The 24324-nt window shown below is 39.8% G+C and overlaps 1 protein-coding gene across 11 annotated transcripts in view; it reads right to left on the reverse strand.

Annotated features, from left to right (window-relative positions):
- DOCK10 (dedicator of cytokinesis 10) overlaps positions 1-24324 on the reverse strand; it is a 141238-nt gene that overhangs the window by 39465 nt on the left and 77449 nt on the right. For 10 of the 11 annotated variants that reach the window (XM_074547072.1, XM_074547071.1, XM_074547069.1 and 7 more), the window contains exons 8-23: positions 21699-21882; positions 19988-20073; positions 17410-17493; positions 16363-16518; positions 14640-14861; positions 13758-13880; positions 13090-13172; positions 8802-8924; positions 7457-7536; positions 6181-6368; positions 5493-5558; positions 4653-4745; positions 2701-2824; positions 2436-2557; positions 1705-1791; positions 1062-1154 (exon numbers count right to left, since the gene is read on the reverse strand). In XM_074547072.1, the coding sequence (XP_074403173.1) occupies positions 1062-1154; positions 1705-1791; positions 2436-2557; positions 2701-2824; positions 4653-4745; positions 5493-5558; positions 6181-6368; positions 7457-7536; positions 8802-8924; positions 13090-13172; positions 13758-13880; positions 14640-14861; positions 16363-16518; positions 17410-17493; positions 19988-20073; positions 21699-21882 (1914 nt within the window). The remainder of the gene's footprint in view (positions 1-1061; positions 1155-1704; positions 1792-2435; positions 2558-2700; positions 2825-4652; positions 4746-5492; positions 5559-6180; positions 6369-7456; positions 7537-8801; positions 8925-13089; positions 13173-13757; positions 13881-14639; positions 14862-16362; positions 16519-17409; positions 17494-19987; positions 20074-21698; positions 21883-24324) is intronic. The other variant, XM_074547070.1, reaches the window with a different exon arrangement.

Consider the following 24324-nt stretch of genomic DNA (forward strand, 5'->3'; position numbering starts at 1 on the left):
AACACACACCTTACATTTTTTTTAAAAATCAAGACAGTATTTGAAAACAAACCCACTCTTTTCAGATCTGCAGGTAGAGCTGCATCTACAAACGAAAGTAGTGGCCATCCTTATGGATTTGTCCAGGGAACTACCATGATTTATTGGAACTATTCTTTGCTTATTAAAGAAAAAATCTCTCCCCAAGCAGCTGGTATCTGATTAAGGAACAGTCCTACAGGAAAACATCACCGGTGAAAGAAGGGGGAAAAGCACCTACATGGTGCCAACATCTAAACCCCCAAACACCTGCTGGATCTTACAGAGTGCTAAAAGGAAACACAAAAAATGTCATAATATGATGTTCCAGTCAGTTCAGAGACGGAACAGAGTCACATCTGCCTTCACTTTTCTTGCTCATCTGTCTTTAATGTTCCACGAGGACAGTGCACAGCAAGAACTCTGGATTTCAGCACTCATGAACAGATGAAGAATTAGGACCCTACATTTATCTACTGCTCTTCTAATTTGCTTGTCACACTCCTCCCTTCTCACAGTTTTTGACCTCTGCTGAATACAGGCACATTTAATGCAGCTCTTGCTTCATCTTTGCAGATGTTCTTTCTGGTTTCAGAACTTGGGCGGCAACAAGCACCCTTGCTTTATTCACACCAAACACCCTGAGCAGCCCTTGGAACAGCAGCCAGGATTTCAGAGGAGGTAAGGATACAAGTTATTTAAGGCAAGAGAGGATTATCAGCAATGCTGCAGCCCCACATCTCCCTTCCTCAGCCTTTACTGGAGCAACATTCCCTGATCCCTTGATGGGATCAGAGCTCGGCATGGCTGGATTAGCTGCTGCTGGGCAGATGCAGCCCTGCTCTAGATGAGAGGGCATGGGAGGCAGCTGGTGACCAGCAGAGCTTCTGTCACATCAAGTCCATCTGACTGGAGCTGTCACAGACCCTTTGCCTCCCGGTAAACCTGTGCCATGGTTGGAGCTCTGCAGTGGGGGATGAGTGGAGAGAAAGCCCTAAATGCAGTTGTGCAATTTGTGGCTTGTACTATATGGGTTACTTTACCTTACAAGAATTGATAAAGTTTGAGGTAGGAGGCTGAGACAGATCCTTTTCCCTTTCCTGGCACTGATGGAAAAAGTTATTCAGGTAGGGATCCTAAAATAGGAAACATTCACATTAATGTGTATTATAGAGCATTAGAATTTAGTGTCAGAAATTGGTTACAGGAATCACCCATGACACCCACGGACGCACTTGGTCCCCATCATCTTATACAGGAGTCACAGAAAGAAAACCAGTTTCTTGAATCCAACCCATTGGTCAGCACAGCTTGCTAAATGCCAGGTGCTTTGACAAATCCTTTTTCACTGTTGTGAGTGATTAATTTTTTCCTCACAACCTATGGGAATTCAAAGGCCAGATTTTTTTTTTATTTCTTGCTGGTGCTTAGAATTTATTTTCTTGCTGTTTAAACTGATATTTCACAATTTTTCTTTTGGTATAATGTTAAACAATTTTTATTTTTGCTTGAATTGTGTCACCTTAAAATATGTATTCCATCATTGGCATCTTGTCCTTCTGTACTGAAATAATCTTTAAATGTTCTAGAAACAAATTCATGCATGATTTAAAAACCTCTTTCAGCCATCCCCTGACACTTTTTGTGTGTAAGCAGGTCACAGAGCTAAGGAGGGGTTTGCCTTACCTGAGTATTTACTGTTGATACAACGAAAGTAGAGACTTTGAAGAGTGGTTTCCCACTGTCTACCCATTTTATATCACTGCCAATCTGCTGTTGAAGCAAAAACAACAAAAACATATTTTTCCACCTGTTTCCTACTTATTGAAGTTTGCATCAAATTTTAAGTGCACAGCTTTGCCCACAAGAATGCTTGAGCTTTCACAAACACCATCATTGCAGCACAGCCCCACTTTTCAGCACAAGGCCAATGCTGCCATTCAAGGGACCAGATCCTGCCCCACCCTGTCCTCATGACAATGGCAAAACAAACACAAGGAGGCAGAAATAATCCAAGCTGGACTGGATCAGCAGGAAAACATGATATCACACCACAAAACTGGAGAATGAATCATGACTGTGGATCACATCAGCTGGAGAATTAATGTCATATGGCCTGAGTTTGTGAAAGAAGCTCTTTTTGACCACTCTGATTCACATTTTGAGGAGTTATAACACTGTAGAATACATAAAATACACTTTTTCCATATACACCTGTGAATCAGCAGCATAGGACACTCAGGCCAGTGCTGCATATGATAGTTCCTACAGTCAGGGATACACAAATAAATATTCTAAACCAGAAACCCTATTTACATTTACTATCCCTAGCAAATGGAAATGCAGTCTGATCTCATGAAAACCACCTGGAAATGAGAGCCCAGTGCCATGTGAGTGACAAGGGGGGGAGTGAATACCTTTGTGCTTGCTGGCTCCTGCAGGCTCAGGTAGTTGGGGGGCAGGCTGCTGGCCACTGGCACCTGGTGCTCCTGGGAAGCCAGCTGGGCATCTTTCAACAGAGGGAGCCAGGCAAACCCCACTGTGCACAAGAACACATAAATGGGACTCTTTGCAAAAACAAAGCTTAAAGGAAGACAGTAACATCCAGCCAAAAACTTTGAAATCCTTATTTGAATGTATATAATGCATATTTATAATTGAAAATAATTCTACTACAGGTACCTGGTGTTTCCAGAGCCTCTTTCTTTTTGGCATTAGCTTTTGCATTTATATCACAGGTGACATGATAAAATGAAAACAGAATGTGGTGTTTCTTATGAAGTTGAGTGGGAAGTTCAATTTTCACCTGAAATGTAAAATGTTACACCTCACTTTAGTTTAAAAATCAATTAAACCAGGCATCAGAGATGGGCTAAACGAGTGACATCTCTCTACACAGAGGTCTAAGTACAGCCTGCCTTTACTGGGTAATGTTTGCCCCATGGTAAGAAATGCTCTCAAGGAAATTGTTTATGAAGATCATCTATCACTTTTACTTAAAACATCTTTTTTCAACTTGGTCTTGGGGAGGAATATTTTTGTTAATGATGAAAGAGCTTAAGATGAAAGAGGACAGAACTAAAGATTGGTGGACTCTACACTTTAACAGCCATAAATAACCAGCCCCATGCTCATATTTTCAGGACAATCAAACTAGAATTAAAATGAAAACTCTGCTACTGCTTCAGCATCATTTCACGGCAAAGACCAAGTAACCAAGGCTGACATGAAAATAAACTTTTATTTATAATTTCTGCTCAGTTTTAAATCCCCTATCATGCCATCCATGAAATCTTACATACTGTTTTTCAAGTATTATTAACCTGTTGGAAGAAAAATACAAACTAATAAGAACATGTTACCATAAGAACTAATAAAAATGACCCTTTTCTCTTGTGAGCTGTGATGAAATTTATCCAAGCTAACCCTGTGCTAAAGTAAGGATTAGAAATGGTTGATAAATGCTTCCAGCTTATGGGTAAGATCCTAATAACACAAACACAGATATAAAATGGGCACCTAGAGATAGAGATGAAGACAACTTTCTTCTTAACATCCTACATTCTTTTAAATTCTGCACCTGTTTTACTAGGGACATTTAAGATAGGTGCACACCTCTTTCAGCCAAATTGGCTCCTCACATGTGAATTCAGCTCCTCATTCAGGCTGAAATAATCTCCCCAAACCACGCGGCTCACTAGGACACTTTCAGATGTGTTAAACCCCAAAACACGTCTTGTAAAGGACTAGCAAGGAGTTCAAAATCTCTGAAAATCTAATGCTTCAAGTTCCATCCCAGTTCCTAAACAGGAATCTTAAAATTGATACTTCACATGTAGTTGTACATTATCTGCTGATCTTGCCTCAGCAATTTTATCAAAGTAAATTTTTACTGAAAAAGGAAATTTTACTGACTAGGAGAACAGTTTGGAAAATGGTGGCTATAAACTCTATGCTGTTTGCCAGCCTCATCACTACACATAAAGCAGTAGTGGAAAATCCAGGACAGACAGCTGACATTCACAAGCCACCAAACACACCAGTCCCTGATAGGGTGAAATTAATTTCACCTGCAGGAAGCCTGGGGAACCAACACTTGGTGAAACAAGCAGATGCACACGTGAGTAACACTGGGCAAAGGCACCACATGAACTACGCTGTGGCTGCACCCTCAGAAGCAGCAGCTGAAGGACTTGTGCAGCCACCACACGTCACTGTACATTCTGTTCAGACCCTGCATCAACAAAATGCCCCAATGCAGATCTTGGATGTCAGAGAGGGATTTGTTCTGACACTTGGCTCCACACTTCATCACAATGTTTACTGTTTCCATTAAATTCAGAGATGCAGCTGGATCCTTAATGTAATCCAGACATGCATTTCAGAGAGCTGGACTGTTCCTAATTAATTCTACAGCATCTTAACTGTACTCAGAACATCTTACAAAAGGAACAATCCGCTGAGTTGATTTAAGAAGAGAAAACAAAACGTGATCCTGCATGTCAAGCTACACAGCACAGCCCTTCCAGACACACAAGCAATGGCAACAGAAGCACTCTGTACAGATATTTTTCTGTCTCACTGGCAAACGTGTGGGATTGGCAGACATTTAATGAAAGAAAAAGCAGACTGACCTCATCATAGAAATCAGGATTCTGGGAATGATGTAGCACAGCAGTATAGGCTGAGGTTGTAAATAAGGGTCCACCTGGCTTCCCATAAATGCACTGGTAAAAGTAACATGTTTTCATTACATTGGGAAATTCTGCTGAAGATACTAGTACTGGTATATCTAATATGTATGCACATTTAAAACAATTATCATGAAAGATTGATCATTACTTTATCAAATATTAAAAGAAATGTTTTGAGTGCTCAAACCTGGATTTTTTAATACACCCTTCCAGTAAAAGTCCATTGATTCTGTGATAATTACCCTATGCTCAATTAAGCAATGCAGACTCCTTAGACTTCTTCCCTGCTGTTATCAATTTCAGAGTTTTCTGCAAAAAGCTTTACAAAATCTATTTCACTTTTATGCAGTTCAATACAGAATACAGTGCTTTCACTGAGTTTCAAATGTTACAAAAGCTATCCCTGTTAAGAATCTCTTTTCTGGCAGGGTTCTGTCTGGGAGCTCTTGATGACTGAGTAATGGCAGTTTTATTTATTGCTGGGAAAACTAGACCACAAATGGACTGTGCAACAGCCCCTGGGTAATAGCAAAGTTAAGAATTAAGATTAATTCTTAACAAAGTTAAGAATAAAGTCCCAGGTCCTTCTAATTTTATGCCTTATTCTTTTCAATCAAGACTCCAGAGCTCAATGAGAAATGTAGGGTAAGTGATAAATTCTAGAAAAAGCAAGCTGCACTGTAAAAATTTGTTCTGGGTCAGTATCAGCCTTATTCCTGGGTTTTATCAGTAATATTCTCAGAAACAGCACCCTCTGAACATACTGCTCTTGCAGCTCACCTTGAGTGGCTTTGCTCCCTCTTCATCAGAGCTTTTGAACTCAATGCACACTGTTATATTCCGTGCCTGGGGAGACAGGAGCATACCAAAGCTGAGATCAGAAATGGGGTAGCCAGAAAAAGCCAGGTAAACTACAGAGCTGGAACAAGGCCTTTTCAGAATCCAAGAGAAACATGCAGATGGTGTATAAATATTTATAAATGCCTGTAAGTCTCAGTGATATCACTAGAAATAAAATTTCCAAGAAAAATGCAAAATGCAAGCCAGGCCTCAAAATGACTGAGTAGAAGCAGACTGTTAAGTGATCAGGACTTACCTACATCTTGTCCTTAATTAGTTTTCAAACACCATGGAATCACAAGTGGTACCAGGTTTCATTTAAGAACGACAAACATTATCAAGATGAATTTTATCGGCACACATTTTCTCATTAATACAAACCCCTTCTGAAAACTGTGAAGAAGGAATTACCACATTATCTCTTTGAATCACTTTTAAGACTTAAAATAAATCCATAGATTCATTAAAATTTTACCAGTGTTTCATGACTGATACAGGTGAAAAAGATAAAGAGCCAATTCAGTGACATCACCATTTTCCTCTCCTTTATAAATTCTCCTGGATTCTTAAAAGAGCTGATGCAGGCCACTGCTAGCCCATGTTGGCCAGAATCATTCACATTCTGTACCTTGTTGAAGTGTTTTTGGCTGTCATACTTGAGGTGTTTTGGATAGATGTATATTTGGTTCTTGTACACCCTGTAAGGTCGAGAATATTTTGTTGATTCCTGCACAAACTCTTCAACTTCCACTGTTGGTTGATGCTCCTTTACATTATGGAATGGCTTGATTGGAATAAAAGATGAAGTAACACAGTCTTCAAAAGAAAAGGAAAGAGACGCATCACATATTTTGTTTAACTGTCTTACTACTGAGAATAAGTAATATTGAGATGGAACATACAAAATCCTGCCTTAACTTACAAAAAATGACTGATGCTGAGATGCCTTAAATTTACACATTACCTAAGGACAGTGGCAATATATCATCCTTAAATGATTTCTCTCACTTGAATTAAACTGGACAGCACTGGTAACCTCTTTTGACACTCATAGTATTTGGTGACATTTGATGGTGTAACAGCCCCATTGGTATATGGACAACTTCTACAGAATGCACTGAGTGATGCTGCTTCTCATCAATTTTCCAGCTCAACAGCTCATTTAAGTTTTTCTATTACCTAATAACATACTACATAAAATGAAGAAATGAGCAGTGCAGCACTAGCTCAAATATATGATGCAATTGGGATAACTGAAATCAGATCAGGAAACAGAAGATGAAAATAAGCCCTCTGTCACTGAGACTGGGAGAGATTAAAACTGGACAGAGAACACTTTCTCTTCCTGTACCATTAAAGCAGTGAGGCATTTTATTTCATGGGGAACTCAAGCTGAGAGGGGCCACCAAATTAGACATGTCCAGAGCAACCAGAACTATTTCTGGGAAAAGCCATTGGACAGACCCTGACTACAAATTCCATCCTCAAATCATAGAATAATCCCCAGGAAAAGTCTACCAATGTTGTGAGGAAGCTGAGGGAAGCTTGTGATCCCTCACATACACCATGCCAAATTTTGCTTCCTTCTAACCTAGCACAAGGGGAAATTGGCAGTTTCAGAGCAATGCAGGTGCTCTGCAGCCCAGGGAGAAGTGGCTCCAGGCCAGCTGCAGCACTGGGGTTTCTTTCTCCTCTTTCACAGACACTGAAAACTGGGCTGGATCTGGCCAGGTACAGGATGAAACAAAGAGTGGTGAAATCAAATGACAGCAAATCAAACCCACTCCCCTGAATACATTCTCCTACACAAAGGACACCCCTCTGTCAGAACTGTCTCAAGGCATAATTACGGATGAAAAGCCTGCTATTTAATTAGAATAATTAATTTTAAAGTGGGAACATACTTGGATGTTCCAAAGGAACACAATCAACTGCAATGTCCAAACAGCCAGGTATAGTCTGTATTTTGCTAATCTTCTCTGCTCTGCAATGAGATAAATGAAAACATTTTAGAAAATTAGGACAACAGAGATCATAACATCACAGGAATTAACTTAAAATGAAAAACAGACCCTTATTTAAGATATTTAAGTTACATTAAACACATTTAATATATACCTATTGGGTATTAAACTCTAATCAAATATAACAGCACAAATAAAATATGATTTGGTTTGTGGTTTATTTTTTTCCCTTAGTCTCACTCCTGCCTTCTCTTTGCAAACAGTATTATTTTGTATAAAAGAAAGGAAGTGATGAAGCAAAATTTATGAGAATTAACTTATCTACTTTTACTTTTTAAAACCTGAATGAAATATTCCCTAAAAGGAATTCAGTGAGCACTGGGATGAGAGTTCACAGCATTGCGGCTTCTGCAAGTGCCATGCTCAAAAGGGACCAAGACACATTCCTTGTGCCTGAGCCATCTGAGCAGTGCCAAACTCACAATTCTAAATCTCTTCTGTCCAGGAGATGCTTTAGGGACACAAACACAGCAGTGGTGACACTAATGAACAGTCAGTGGAGTGTCCTGACCAGTAGCAGCAAGGTGGCACAAGAAGTTAAGGGGCTAATCCAAGCCCTGTAGCTGACACTCTATCTTTCCATTATCTCTTTTTATATAAAGGAACAGAAGTTATTTAGATTAATTCATTTTTAGGCCCATTTAGAGTAGAAGAGACAAGGAGAAATACATGGTTCAATTCTCATGTCACTTATCCAGTATAAACACAGACTCTGCTCTAGGATTAACCTGATTTATACCTGCATGAAAACTACCCAGCCAAACCTCCTCAGAAATTTACAGGCTGTATAACACTTGGAGAAGGTTTTCACTTTCAATGTCCATTCTTGAGTTTGCCATGGAGACTCAAAAAACAAAAGGAATTGGGAAACGCACAAAAGAATGATTTTTGTATCTCTGTCACTCTTTTTTGTTTTTCTTTTTTTTCCCTGAGATAATGTTGGGTACTTCTCCTGCATTTCCCCTGATAAAAGCTGATTTAAGCAATCACTATTTTTGGTTATAATAACATTTATTTTAATGTGGCAAATGACGTCCCAATTTTCCTGGAAAGTCCAACCTCAAGCACTCTTTGGCAGGTAATAACCTAATGTGAAAAACACTAATGTAATATAATTTAACATGGCCACTTTGGCACACTATGTTAAATTAAGAAAAAAAACTCAGCTACAATTATTCTGCACAGCTTTACGAAGCTTCAAAGCAAACTAGAAACTTTTCCTTACCTTCTGTATTCTGCTATTAGTTTAATCAAATCTTCCATGGAAATCTTACTACTTTCTTGCCTGAATAAGGGTGAGAATCGGGAGTCTCTGTCAACATTTCCCTGATTATCTTTAAACACTGGCCTATAAAGAAAGAAAAATGACATATTTATAAACATCCATATATATGTATGTATGTATATATTTGAGCATTTGAAATTCTCATGCAATGTTTTAACAAGGTTGTGATAGGAATTCTTACACAAATTAAGGGAATCTCTGCAGATTTTCACCCAAGAGTGCCCTGCCAAGCTTTATGCTAGAAGGACAAAGGCAATTTCAGTTTTTTCCATGTGCATCCCAGTCCTGCAAAAACCTCAGACCTGGCTTAAGCAAGAGCCTCTCACTCGTCATGGACATGACTCCTCCCTTCAACAGAGACTGATTCCTTATTTCAAGGAATCAATTTGAAGAATTCAATGTATTAGTAGGTAGTTTCATCCACAGGTAATTTCATTCAAGAAGGTATTATCCAAGGAAAATCATCACAGTTTTAAAAAATGGAAATCATAGCTAGCTGTCAAATCTCAACCACCACCTCTTACCACAATGAAACACAAGCTTTTACAGAACCAGGTTAGAGACCTCAGTGAATGTTTCTGTGCATTAAATCTGTCCTGTGCCCTCCAGGAGCACGACACCAACTCACTGTGGGTTAGCATTCCCTCACAAAACAAGTTTGTGGAACACCAACTAAATTTTTGATGAACCAGCTATGAAGTGCCCAATGAACTGGAAAAGAAGGATATCCATCTATAACAGAACAATTAATATCAGCTGCTGTGTGCACAGGAAAACATTTCCAGACATTTCCATTCCTGCTTATTGACACTTGCAGGATTTAATTAAGACATTGCAGTGCCCTTTGTATATCCTCAAGGGTCACACACGCTGGCTGGACCGGATAATGTAACAGCTCTCCAAATTAATGAACCTTGGAGTCAACTGCAGTATGAAAAAACATTGCTTAACAAAAGTAAAATGTTCTTGACACTAAGTGCTGTTCTGTGAATCATTTGGCCAATCTTGCTTCCTTAATTTACTTCTCTGTTCCACTGCCAGTGAGAAGAAGAATTGATGCCAGGACAAATTGTTGCCAGATGCAAAATAACAGAGCAAACCTTTAGAAGAGGAGCCCAAGAAAAAGAACAAATGCACCATATCTTCACTCAATTGACTGAGAGAAGCATCCCTATCTCATTTCTTTGCAACTGTCAAGAATGATCAACTCTCTTCTATCAGATTTTTACCTCCAGCTGTTGGAGGGAATAAGGTCCACACCAATACACCATGTCAAAAAGCTTACTAGGGAGAAACCAGACCTCCTTTCTGGCAGCCACCACTTACTCTACAGATCCTATTAAACTGCTGTCAGAAAAAAAGAAGAAAAGAAAAAAGATTTAATAATAATTAAAGTATAGGTGACATTATGATATTTCTTGGACTCGGCATTGCTTCCTCCTCCAGAGTAACAGAGAGCACCAAAACATTGGGTGAGTGATTTCTGCTGTGCCATGGGCTCTGCAGTGTGATGCTGAGCAAACCCAGCTCTGCTGGAAACTATGAACTGATTTCAGAGCAGGCTTTGGCACTGAGCAAACCCCTGCTCAGTGCAGCAGGGTGTAGGGGCACTCACCAAGGAGGGCTGTGGATGCAAGTGAGAAGGGAAATGAAGCTGGAAGCAGCTCACTCTGGGTCAGTGGCATCGAGCACTGCCTTCCAGGAGGCTCAGGGACACAGAATCATGATCCTCAAGGTATCTTCAAACCCAAAAGATTCCACCATTGCCCACTCCTTTTCTCTGGTTTGGAGTCACAAGGGCTTTGCAAAGTCATCCTGCCTACAGCCACTGCTCCAGAGCATCAGTGCTCCTTGGTTATCACATGCTCTCCCTCTAGGACTGGCTCAGCAGCATGTCTCTGCCTAAATAATGCACCCAGAACTAAATTAAAGGCATGAAACAACTAAAAAGCAGGAAAGTATTTTCATCTCTCCAGTTTACACATGGTACTCTATTTATATAAAGTTCTCACAACCACATGAGTAGTGTAGATGTCCACTGAGAACAAGATAAGCCTTCTTAAAAAGGTGAATTTTATGCACAGGTCAAATTGTAGTGGTGTCTCCATTCCCCAGGTTCATTAAAGCTAAAGAATTGCCAGAGCAGCAGGTATTGAATGTGTTACAGCTGCAGTTAAATAACAGCAATCCCATGTTTTGCTGTATCCTTGCAGGTGGAACAAGAGTGCTCCTTGTCACAAGGACCATACTGGAGGCACTTGAGAATGACAACTGTCACATCAAAACAAAGAAATTCTTTAAAAACTTCTACAGTCCAGGAGTCCAATATTTGTCTAACACATTGACAATGTACCTTAGTGCTGGGTACCTAACTACTGAGATATTTTAATACAAAAAAAATTTCACTGAATTAAACTCCTGAGGAGATTCTAAAAGTGGTAATTAAGGGGAAAGCAAGTTAATAAATTAGACTAAAAAAACTGAAATATCATCTCAGTACTTAATTGTTTATATAATTCTGCTCTTCTGACATTGTTAGCTGTCTACAACCCGAAACACTAGCGAAGCACAGAAAACCTGCACATTGTTCACAATTAAATTTTGAAAAAGTTTACCTTTGAGGTAGTGGTTTATGATTTGAGGGACAATTGCTCACCTCCAGGGTTAGACATTCAGTGGAAACCAGTGCAGCCTCACTGCCTTCAGCTACCTCAACCAACAGCAGCTGAACCGAAGCAGCAGCTGCACAAGATGCTGAGGGATTCCAATATTAGGCTCTAAAACACGAAGTCTACGAGGGTGGAGAAGGTTTGAAGCAGTAAGAGTGTAAAAACTAATCTCTGTGAATGAAGTTTCCCCCCACATCTACAATATGTAGCTGAGGCAGATATTTGCAAACTTTGGCAGTTCTGGCAGGAATATGAGACTCTGACACACTGTAATTCTAACACGTACTGTAATTATACCTGCAAGAGCACACAGACACCAGATTTCCCAGCAGGAACTCAGGGAAGAACCCTGAGTCATGCTTTTGAGCAATGCTAACAAACTGGTGCCACAGGAGCTAATTAAGAGTTTCAGTCACATGTGCAATACTCCGCTGTCAAGAGTTTGGCTTGCTGAATGCATACGTAAAAATCGCACTGTGGCCATCTGTAACTGCTCTATGGAGGGAAATTTCCACACAAAAACAGGAGTGTGGTTAATGCCAGAATGAACTAACTGGAAAACACATTTCCAAACCCAGGGTTTTGCTATTTATCATAGCCAAACCATTTCTTTCCCCCTGCAGTGCGATAGCCTCATGTGGAAACTTCTATTTTCAAGCTGTGAAAACAGAAATAGATTTTATACTTTGCTTTTACCAAAGTCAGACCTGAGCAATGTTAACACACAAGCAGATGTAAATGAATGTGGAATTTGAATTTTCTCAGTGCACCCTAGCTTGGCAGGTATTTAGGGGGAACTCTGCCTCACAGGGCAGCAGCAAAACTTGAAGGGACACAAATGGGAAAAACGTCAAATTTGGTGAAAGGGGATCAAAAGGCACAGTGGGGGCTCAGTCTTGAGGTGAGAGAAGCAAAAATTATACAGGAGGACCAAGAGAAAGAAGTCCATTACTGCCACTGCACTGACCTGCAATAAAACCCAGCTGACCAAATGAGAAAACCGAAGTTCTCCATCACCTACTAACCATGAAAAATGCAGGAGTACCTGAACTGTAAGCCCTCCATATGATCCCCAAAGCATCTCAAGTCCTTGGTCAGATTTTTCTTAATGCTTGACAGCCATCAAAACAAGAAGAGAGCCTCAAGGACCTGTGCACCTATTTTCTAGGTGGCCACTGCAACTTTATTTCACAATTATCTTTGCAGGAAATTCTTATGAGAACTGTGACTTTGAAATCTCTTTGGTCATTTTTAGCACACAATGAATGGTGGAGCTCATGATAAATGGATATTCTGTCAGCTACCTTTGCTGCAACTTCACTTCATACCTGAAGAAAAGATTCCACCACAGCAACATTTAATGAGCAAGTAACTGACGTTGAGCTGTGAGAAAAATAGGGCAATGAAACAAAAAGCCTGCAGGATATTCTGGGGTCCTGGACCAGAGAGAAAGCTTTGCTTAGCTTCAGGCAGGACAAGTGGAAAATAATAAAAAGATAGAAGTCCAAGAGAATAAGCCATAAGATGCTTATAAAATCATGAAAAGAATGAATACATACCTCACTGACCAAGCAAAGGGCATACGGTATCTCCCCAGCTTGCTGCAGAACTGTTTATTGGATTTTAACACTTTCTGTGCACACTGCAAAAAAGGAAATGTGAATTATTTCATGAGTATCATTCCAACAACCTAAATGCTTCATAAAGTACATCCAAGCTAGAGAGGCTACAATAATTGGGCCTGATACTGTTCATAACAAAAGGGTTCTGGGTCAGATAGCAGAGATATCACAAGATGAATATGAGCTGCTGACAAATTAAACCCTGTCACCACTCCTTTATTCAGAACTGTATTTAAGTTGTTATTGCAGTTTTCTGTCACTACCCAATGCAGGTGCAGTGCCTGCTCTCAGAGACAGAGAGGTGCCTACCACAGCTTTGCTCCTGTACAAAGTTCCACAGCTCATAATTTCTAAAACATTGCTGAAACAGAACATCCCTGTACTAAGGCAGAACCAGCACAGCAATGCACCATGATGGATTTTTTAGTTGCAGGCAAAATGGAGCTTCATTCATCCAGACAGTGGAACCTGGACATTTGCTTTCTGAAGCATGGGGCTCCCAGGAGCCTGTCCTGCTCAGGAACCTGATGTTTGTCAGCAGGATTTGCAATGCCTTCAGCAGGCTGAAGCTCACAGAGCAGGAAATGATGTTCCTGTTACATTACCTTAAAAGAATCAGGATTCTTAATGTAAGGCTCGGCGCTGCTGGCAATGTTTCCTGTAAGCACCTTTTCTATTTTTGCCACCAGTACAATCTCAGAGTGAGGATTGCTTATGGAGAAAAGAGCCTGTGGATAAGAGGGAGAACAGTTCAAAAGTGTACAGTGATACTACAGAAAGGAAATACTGAGAAATACTGAGCCAGTGCTCTCTGCTGATGGAAAGAGTAACAAACCAAATCCAGAAAGGATTATTAAGGATTATTATCTCTACTTATTCAACACAGCCAGATGGAAAAGAAAATCTTTGTGCTACTGCTGAAGTCAGCTTGTGCACATGCAGCACCTTGCAAACAAGGTGATTCAAGTCTTGATTCAAGTCTTGACTAATTCAAGTCAAAAAGCAGTGTGACCATGTTAGTATGGCCTAAGCTAACTGCCTCTCATGGGCAGCACCTAAGAGCTGGCCTGAGTCAGTCATTGCCCAGGGCAATGAAAGGAGGAGAAAAGGTAACACACGCTGTTTCACATTGCCAGAGCTTATGGCAACAGCAAAAATGTGGAAGCACTTTGAGATTATTGCAGCATCTCGGTGCTGCTTTGAGTTGTGATTTTGTTTGGCTGGTTGGCAGAGGTCAGCAAATGGACCCAAAAAGCACAGGGAATATGGGTGCTTTCTCTAAACAAGAGACACTAACTTTTATCAGTTCTGATTGTACATAGTCTATACAGGGAGCTCAGAAAGCAACTCCATACAACTGCCACACAAAAGAGAGTTTTGTTGAAAACAAGAACATAGCACGCAAAAGTTCTCCAATGAAAAGGAATATTACCAAACTAAAATAAGTTACACGAGTCACTAAGCCATGCAAGTCACATGTGGAATACCTGTTTGGGGTATTTCAGCCACTCTTCTGGGAACCCTTTGACCTGTGGTTCTTCCATTTCATTTGAGTCAATATTTTCAACTGCACCATTTTCCAATGGACTTGAGGAACCTGAAATCATCTGTCTAACCAGAGTGTGATTCAAATCCACATGAAAATCAGCAGAGATCTTCCTGCCATCCCTGACATCATACAGTGCCACGCTCACAAAGAAAGGCTCTACCTGCAGGAAACACCAGAAACATAACAGGTCATAACTGAGAGGATGGGGGTAAAGGCTATCTTTGAATGGGCTTCTGCAACTAGAAGAAAGTAAACAAATATTATTTACAAATTATGAGATACATGAAAAACACATGTTCACACGCACACACCCCAGATTAGTCTCCAACCATGCAATTTTAGGGGCTTTTAAAGAAAGCTTGTTAACAGGGTGCCAGAAGAGGAGCTGACAGCTCAGAAGCTCAAAGAATCAAAAGCAAATAGATAACTAATTATTAGAATAAATGAATAGAGCCCCAGAAAACATGCTGCAGGACTTTAAAAATGCAGATTGAGAGTCATTATAAAAGAGGGAAGAGTGAGTGTGGGCTTTCCAGGGATTGTCAGAAATGCAACACAAAGATGACAAATGCAAGGGGATGGAAAATGTTTACTGGTACAAACACAAAAGCGTGGGTGTATTATTCTGTGGGAAACACATGTTCCATTTTGCTGGGAAACCAAGAGCATTCAAACCGCTCTGACAGTGCCCACTTATCCTATGGCAGAGTACCAGGGAATTCAGTCCTGTGACTGAAAGTAACCTCCTAAGAGCATCCATCGTTCTGACAGCATAAAGCAGCCTCAGGGTAACACCACCTGAGCTGTCCAGAAACCAGAACCTTAAAACTGTGGAGATAAAGAGCAGGGCATAGCAGGTACATTGTCCTTTGCTTTTCCAGCCTCTGCAGTGGCTATTGCATGCCCTTGGTGCAGTTATCATGGCTCTATTTGAACAGTTATTCCAGTCTGCCAAAAATAGATATTGATTACATCATGCTGAATTTGCACTCACTGTAGAGGTCATCTTCAAATGAAAAACAAACAAATCAATGCCTCATATGTAATATAGGAAAGTGGAACTGCTGGGACACTGATGTCTCATAACTTTACTGCTTCAGAGGAGAACTAACTAAAAGCTACAGACTGACATCTACATCTTAATTTCCTCAGGTCTTTTTTTTTAACAGTAAGAATAAGCAAAGTTTTCTCTTTTGTCCTGGTTTTAGCTGGATTTTTCCACTAGATGAAACATCTTGTCCTTTTTATTGTGTCTTCTCTCCTGTAACTTTATCTGCTTGGTTCCTTGTCTCTCCCTGAAAAGCAAAAAAACATCCCTGGTTCACCAGCAACTGATATTCCATTGCCTCCCTACATAGGTCTTGGCAGTTTAAACTTGTTCTTGTAGCAATTGTTAAGAATCCTCAAGGTTTGAAACATTTTTTTAATCCTTCACTGAACTGTAGCTAAAAGTTTGCTATATAAATCAGCTTCAAAATATCAATTGAAAAGTTAACCAGTTTTGTTATTCAGTCCAAAGGGAGCACTATGCATGTGTGATACAGCTTTCCTTTCACTTCTCTCTCCAAACTAACACATGTATGAAAAGAAGAAAAACCCCAACCAACAAACCAACCAAAAAAAGAAAGTAAAAAAATCCCAGAGAAATAAGAAAAGCTTACATTGGTTAAGGGATCATTTTCATTTTCAGTAACACAGGCCTGGAGATTCATACTGAGGGATTTGCAGGTAACCAGGATCCTCTTTGTAGGCTTTTCTTCAAATGGCTTTATCACTGAGTTTGTCCCTGGAAACTCCTTTTTCTGAGGATTCAGTGCCTGAAATAAGTAGGGCAATTTGTTATACATAGGAAAAAGCATTAAATTCCAAAACAAGGTAAGCTTTTTAAAGGTCTTTACAATCACTGAAACACCTGAAAACCTCAAAAGTCACTGTTGGTCTCTTCATATTACTATAGTAAACAAGTATTATTCCTAATTTATAGATTAGGAAGCAAACAAAAAAGGTTGCCTGAGGGCATATATAATGTCAGAGGCAGAACTAGGGATTTAAATTAGTTCTTATAATTTCAGAACTTACTTTCTTTTGTTTACTTACTGTTTCTAGAACTTTAGCTTTTAATTTCCTCATATAGATTAAAGCCCCTCACATTTTCAGATTATTAACAGCACATTTTAGAATGAGATTCCAGGCATTTCCCTCTTTCCCCATTACTTATATACCACATCACTATTTTAATTTGCTTAATACTTGGAATAAAGGTCTTATAGTTGATTGACATCAGACTCAAGTTTAAATACACACTGATCCCAATGTTACTTAAGCCCTCTCTTTAACTAAAATAAAATTGCCATTTAAATCATATTCAGTGCAAGAAATAACTTCCTTTGAATCCTGCCATGAAATGTTAAACTTTGCTTTAATGCTTGTTTTAAACTAATTCAGAGCTTAGCTCAGCTGCACTGGATGACCCCCAGAGGTCACTGCCATCCTCAGCCATGCTGCAGCCCAAATGCAGAGTCTGTGCAGAAATCTCTGTGGGCTGCAGACAGCTCCTCTCCCTCTTCACTGCTGAAGCCTTGGCTATACCCAGCTGCTTGCTCAATTCAACCCACTCTGCTGGCTCAGCTAACCCAGTTAGCTCATGTCACCTGGATTTTAAAACTTCTAAGAGTTAAAAAAAAAAGAAAAAATGAAACATTGCTTACTGCTATATCAGGATCCAAAGAGAACAGGTTTAGTCGCTCTGTGTTTCGAGAGGCTTTCACTGTTTCTTCTGTTTCTGTGATGTACTGTGGTGACAGATAATAAATTAGTTTTCCGCACAAGAACAGAAATCCATAGAGCTGTTAGACTTCTAAATGAGTGATCAATGTTTCACTCAAAACAACATTTCCCCCTTCTGCAGCATTTATCCCCAAGCACCCCTTGTTTGTGAAGCAGGGCTTTTCAGGCCATGACACGCTTCTCAGGAATCCCAAAATAGATCAATTAAGTAATTCAAGTTTTTGTGTGTTCAATATGCTATCCATTATCATTGCTGGGGCCTCCCCAATGCAGGGAATAATGTGCTCGAACTCCTTGAATCAAAAGGCTGAACAATTCCTTTACTAAGCTAAGTTATATTACACTAATACTATACTAAATGACATACTAAAGAGATACTATACTACACTAAAGAATAACCTGAGACTGTCTGAGGCAGCCAGGACACAGCTTTGATCTAATTGGGCAAAGAATCAAATCAACTTCACCAGTGTCCAATTAACAAATCACTTTGGGTAAACAATCTCCATAACACATTCCACATGTGCCAAACAACAGGAGCAGAAAATAGAGATAAGAATTGTTTTCTCTTCTTCTCTCTGCGCTTCCCACTGCCTTCTGCAGGAAAAATCCTGGAAGAGTTGTGCTTGCTGCTCTCTGTGAAAAGAGCTGCAGTCACAATCCATCGAGGGAGATGTCAGATCTCTGCACCAAAATCAGTTTCGAGATTCCCAAACTGAGGGAAATAAACCCCCAACAAACCAGCCCCACAGAAAAACACCTGAGCCAGGGCAGGGCAGAAAGGGAGGCAGCAAATGTCACCCAGCCTCCCAGGCTGAGCAGGCACAGTGTCACCCAAAGGGAAGGCTGGCAGCCCTCTGCCACCCACCCTCTGCCACAGGGAGCATCAGACATACCCATTTCCTTCCTGACACATGCTTAAATTAATAGCAAGCTCTCTGACAAAAACTTCACCTTCTGAAGCCACTTGGTACTTTCCTACCCTACCTTCTAAAATCCTCATGTCTAACTGCAAAAACCTTTTGCCTCACTAGTTAGGCTCATTTATTCAATATGTAAAGTAAGCCCTACACATTCCCCTCCCCTTCAAGATCCCTTGGGATATTTCAATGGCTCAGTTCCTTCAGTCTTTGCACCTTGATTTTCTCTAACTTAAAAAAAAATAAATTAATCTGTAAAATATTAAAAGAGTGTCCATCTTTTCTGCTTGCCCAGGACTGAGTACAACCCTTAGCTGACATGGCACAGGATAGTCTCTTGTTCAGTGTTTCATGTCTCCCACAACATCATAGTGCAGTACACATTAAGTAACAAGCAGCAGCAGCAGCCCAGCAGGACCAAGAGCTCTGTGCTCACTTCCTAACATGCCCTGCCCATGGCCTGACCTGCAGAAGCAGCCCTGGATGTGGCTCTGGTAGCCTGGTTTAGACAGAGATGGGACAATGATGTTTACCTGCATGGACTTGGGAAAGGCCATAGAACACTGCTGCAGCCAGGCCTGTAGAGCCAGGGTGGGGGAACAGGAATTATCCATATAAAGGGCAAAAAAAGCATCAGAAAACAAGCTGCCCATCTCCTGTAGCCTTGCAGGCACCAGTGAGATATCTGCAAGATACCTCTGAGATATCTGCATCAACTAAACCATTAGAAAGAATCTACCCATAAACAACATGATCAGACACTTCTGCTGCCCTTAATACATAAACTCAGATACTTTCAATTTGGTTGGTTGTTTTCTGTTTATTTTTTGGTGATTTGATTTTTTTTTCTTTTTCACATTCTAGGTGACCACTTCACATTTATGAATATGACCTAGAGTAAAATTTGGTCCTCAATTGCACAGACAGCTTTCAGTTCAAATCTGTGTGACATCCTCAAAGAGCATTTGGCTCTGTAGGCAGACAGCAGCTACAGCAGCTCACTGGCAGAAGGCTACAAACAGATTGTACACTCATTTAAGAGAAAGCAGTGAAGCATTTCCAATCTAGCTTTTCATTAAAAAGCTTCTTAGCACCATACACAATTATCTCATCCACATGAAGCAGTTTATGAGCTCTAGAGGACAAAATGCCTCCCCTGGTAGCACATGCATCTTTCAATGAAGTTACAGGAGGCAATGAGCAGTTCAGAGCTCACTTCCCTGCGAGTCACACAGGAAATCTTGGTTCTCCAAGGGCCAAACTCTGCTGAAATGCAGTTCAGATGAGCAAATATTTCACACATAACTGAGGGAATCAGATCCTTACTGATTTCACAGGTCTAAATCAAAACACACTGCGGAGCACCTACTCTTTGCATCTGGTGGAGATTTTCTCACTTAAACAAAAGGATGAGGTGCTCAGAAAGGATTATTCCTGCCTCTTGTGTGTCTAACAATTGTAATAGACTGTGATATATTTTTCAACCTTTCAGAACATTAATGACCAGGTATTGGCAGGCATTTTTCACCTAGGAAGTTGTTTCCACTAGACTTGTAAAGAAAAGTGTAACATCCATTACTTTTGCAAAGTCTGGGTGCAAGGTGTTCTCTGAGGAATCTGCCTCTTCTTGAGAGCAATCATAATTCACTGGAACTTCTGCAGGGTCTTGAAGAGAAGGAAAAATAAACACAAAATGGTTTTATTATTCTTGCTATTACCATAGGGTTTAAAAGATAAAACCCTGTATTTCCAGGTCATTTCTTTTAACTCCCTTCAGACTCATCATCTCTCCAAATGGAGGGGATGTCTGTAAATCTCTGTCCTCCTCAACCTCATCTCTCACTGCTGCTCACTCTATCTCAGTCTATATTTAAGCTTCCAAACAACAGGCCTTACTACTCAGTGAACCATCCCACACATTCACCCATGACAAATATTCACACCCATGACAAAGACACCTTTTTCTCTCAGTTCCTTCAGATGCAACACCAAGGGTTTACATCAACGAAAAGATTTGAGATTCCATAAAGGGAGTGTTCAGAGGCAGGCAGAACCTTCCCCTCTCTCTGGGAAAGGGAGGGATGCAGTCTGCACTCCATAAGCTGCAAAAACCTGTGGGTGCAGAGAGCAGCACTGAACACAAGCCCTGGGCTTTACCAGCTCACCAGGGAGGGCTCTGTTCTCATGTGGCAATTCAGCCCCATGTGAGCAAAGTCACTGCAGTCACTTAGGGCTCTTCTTGCCAAGAAAACCTCATGGCTTTTGACAAATTAACTCTATGGCACATTCCTGTTGCTTGTTATCAGCTTTTTGATCAGTAGAGACTTTTGTTTTCTGTTAGCCTGTGTTTTTGACCTCTTATGCACATATTTCTTCCTGTTTTATTAATATTCTTTATGGGTCACATTTTCAAAAGTACTCCTCTGATTCTTAAGTGCAAGTCTCTTGTGCCTCCAAGTTCTAAAAACATCTTTGTCTATATGAGTATCCTGTCCTTCCAGAATTAGAACTTACTATAAACATCAGAATAAAGAGTTCAATTAGCTCTGAACATCCCTAGGATTCAGATGCATATGGATGCAAAGCTTTGACTCGGCTCAGAGCACACACATTTTACATCTGTATTAAGGTTTCAAGTGTTCTCAGCCTTAGAATTTCAGCTGGAGCGCATCCAAACTGTATGTGGATTTATTATGTGGAGGAATGAGTTAGTGCCACATGAAGACTGCAGTACAACAGAGCATCCAACTCTTTCTTCCACAGTGAGAGCATAATATGCAAGCTCAAAAAAGCAAGAAGCAAAAGTCAATAAGCTTTCAGAGAAAGAGCCATATACCACAGCTGTTTTTTTTCTTTTAAATTATTAGCTCCAGATTTTTAAAGAAAGCATAATGTTGGAAAAAGAACTAATCAAACCACTCTCCAGCACTTTTTTAAACCTTCAGAGTTCCAGGACAGTAAAACACAAAGTACCAGCAAGATCACTGACAGAGATCAGAGTCAGAGGACTAAATTTAAAAAAGAGCTGCATATGCAAAGTGGAGCCACGTTGCTCCTGCTGACTTTGTGGGAACAGCTTTACCTCCCCTCCAGCCATTTGAAAATGATCTGAGGGGAGTTAGCTGAAATTGTTCAGGGACTGCCAAGACTGGTGCTGCCTCGTCAGGAATCAATAGGTACAGAATCCATTACAGACTCAGGCACTTAATGATTAAATACTCATATGAAGGTTCCACTTTTTTCACTTGTTTAAAAAACCCCTGGCAATACAAGAGATTTTTCACTCTTACCAAGTCTCAGATCAGTGAGATCTGCACTCTTCCTCTCCTGAATGGTTCCCTCTGGATTTATTTGCAGGATTTTGTTGAGAGTAGAAATCCAGTCATCCATATCCTGCTCATTTTCAGCTGCCAGCACAAAGTATGTGAGGTCATTCATTTTCAGCTCAAAGGCATGTTTCCTAAGCCTGTTATTCTGTTGGAACAAAAGAAAAATAAAAATAAACACTAGAACTAATACAAAAAGGTACTGAAAAAAGCCACCATCTTATGGACTTGTATATGGCTGCTCCTTAAAAATCTCATTTAAGCAAACTTCAGTGGCTTTAGAGAAAATTCAAATAGTGTGATACTAACACAAATTTCTGTCAATTTGTGCATTTAAGAGCTTCTGTGGCAAGACATATGTCCTATATTTAGCCACAGAAATCTAAGATGGACAATAGTTCAGAAGGGAATACCTCCCATGGGGAACAATACAAAACCCCTGGTCACAAAATGCAGCACTGCTACGTGAGTTGGAGTGGTCTGGAGAGAACAGCTCTAAAAAACAACTCTTACACTTGACCAGCACACCAGACACCCAAAAGATAAATCAAAGTATTGCTAAGTCATATAAATATTTAGGGGAGAATGGGAATAGGAATTTCGAGAAGATTGCAACAGGACAAATTCCTGCACAGTAACTATTACAATGGGTACTTCCCACAGCTATTTTTTTCTTAGACAGATTTTAAAAACAACTTAGGGGATTTCAACAATTTTTCACAAAAGGCAAAGGTGAGGTACAGTGCTGGTCAGTCTTTGCAATGCTATCCTTTTCCAGCACAAAATAAGAACAAATGCCCAGTATACTGGAAATAGACTGAGTCCTGAGAGCTGTTCTCTGTCACCAGATTTTACCTGCAGGAGATGAGAAGACTATCAATTTCTGTCATAAGAATTAACAGGTACTTAGCCACTGAAACAGCTCAATAAAATCAAATAAACTGATGGGATCTAACATAATGTGCTTCATTTCTCAAATTTAGCCAATTAGTGAGGCACATATCTCTTAGTCCTAAGGAAGCAGTTGCATCAATTTTCTCTCCTCTTTGCTTATATCTGAGTGAACAGTAATGCATTCCATCCCCTATTGTTACACTGAACTTTTAAAGTTGACTGATGGTGGACATCAGTGCCACCATTTGGATTTCAATATTCCAGAAGATTGCCATCACTTTATTGACAGATTTAACCTTGGAGTGATGCTGACAAATGAAAAAAAAAATCTTCCACCCCATAACTGGTCATTTCACTCTATTTTTTCTTCCTTAACAGTCTCAAATAACGTCACAGTGGTCTCCTGTATTTCTGCATACTGGAAGTATTTTTCTGCACAGTTCTATATGTTAAGTTATTAAGAGGTTTCTAAGCCAGATGCTGAGATGATAGTGATACTCTTATTTAGGAGGAACAGAGGTAAAATCTGATACTGATTAGCAGAGGAGGTTGAGAACCCAGGACACTGAGAAGCAAGTTCCATTAACATTTTTTTCCAGCAGCAGAGATGACTTAGAAGATTCCTACCCAATCTGTTGCTAATCACTTGCTCCATTTCTTATTTTACATGTCATGACCCAGATCAGGAATCACTTAAGACTGAACTACTTCTTCTGGAGCTACTTGGGTCAATGGGGTCAGACAAATCTTGGCTTTTCAAACTGACTTGGGATTGTCTGTGTGCATATGTGTGCACGTGCGCTATTTTTCAGTTCTGCTACTGGAAATTCTCTTGATGGGAAATAATTTTCCTCTCAAGTACTTTATAGAGGTGAATACTCTTTCAGGGTTACAGATTTTAATTTATCAAGTGCAGAGTAAGAACAAGCTTGGGTTTTGTAGAAATTGGTTCTTGGGTGTTCAGTATTTATCCAGATCCTGAAATTACTCCTCTCCTCCAACCATACATTCAAATAATGTAAAACAAGGAGTAAAACTTCACTAAAACCTGTTACATATATAAAAAATCATAACATATATATAAAATCATAAAAGGGCTTGACCAAGAGCTAGAAGTTTAACAAAACTATGCCAAGGATCTTAGGTAATGGCCATTTAAAACTTTTAAAGCCAGATTACTTGTAAAGTAAATTATGTACACCAGTTGATGCACAATCTATAAAGAAGAATACTCTGTTTCAATTTTACTTCAGATAAGACAAAAGCATTTAAAATTAATGGGTTTATTTTCTATTTTATAGCTTTCCCTTTATGACATGGCCAAGATCTTTAAATCAGGTACTGAAAGACTATCAGACATTATCTAATACAGCGATATATTTTGCATGCTGAACCTTAAAAACATCAGGCAGGGCAGGAAAACTTCAATATCCACTTTTCCATCTGCACTTCAGACTTCTGGCAAGCAGATGAGATCTACAGCAAAGTCTTTGTTTCAAATCTAAGGTCAACTATTTTACCTTCCTGATCAGTTAAAAAGAAAAAAAGAAAAACCAACAATGTACCATTTCTCAGTTTGCTCCTCTACAAAACTCTTTCCATATGGCATATGGACCTCAACTTCTAATCTTCAACCATTAATTTCAAGTTCAAAAAATTTCTTCCAGAAAGAAGTAACACAAGATTAAAAAAAGAG

Source organism: Zonotrichia albicollis, chromosome 9, assembly GCF_047830755.1.
Source record: "Zonotrichia albicollis isolate bZonAlb1 chromosome 9, bZonAlb1.hap1, whole genome shotgun sequence".
NCBI classification, from domain to species: domain Eukaryota; kingdom Metazoa; phylum Chordata; class Aves; order Passeriformes; family Passerellidae; genus Zonotrichia; species Zonotrichia albicollis.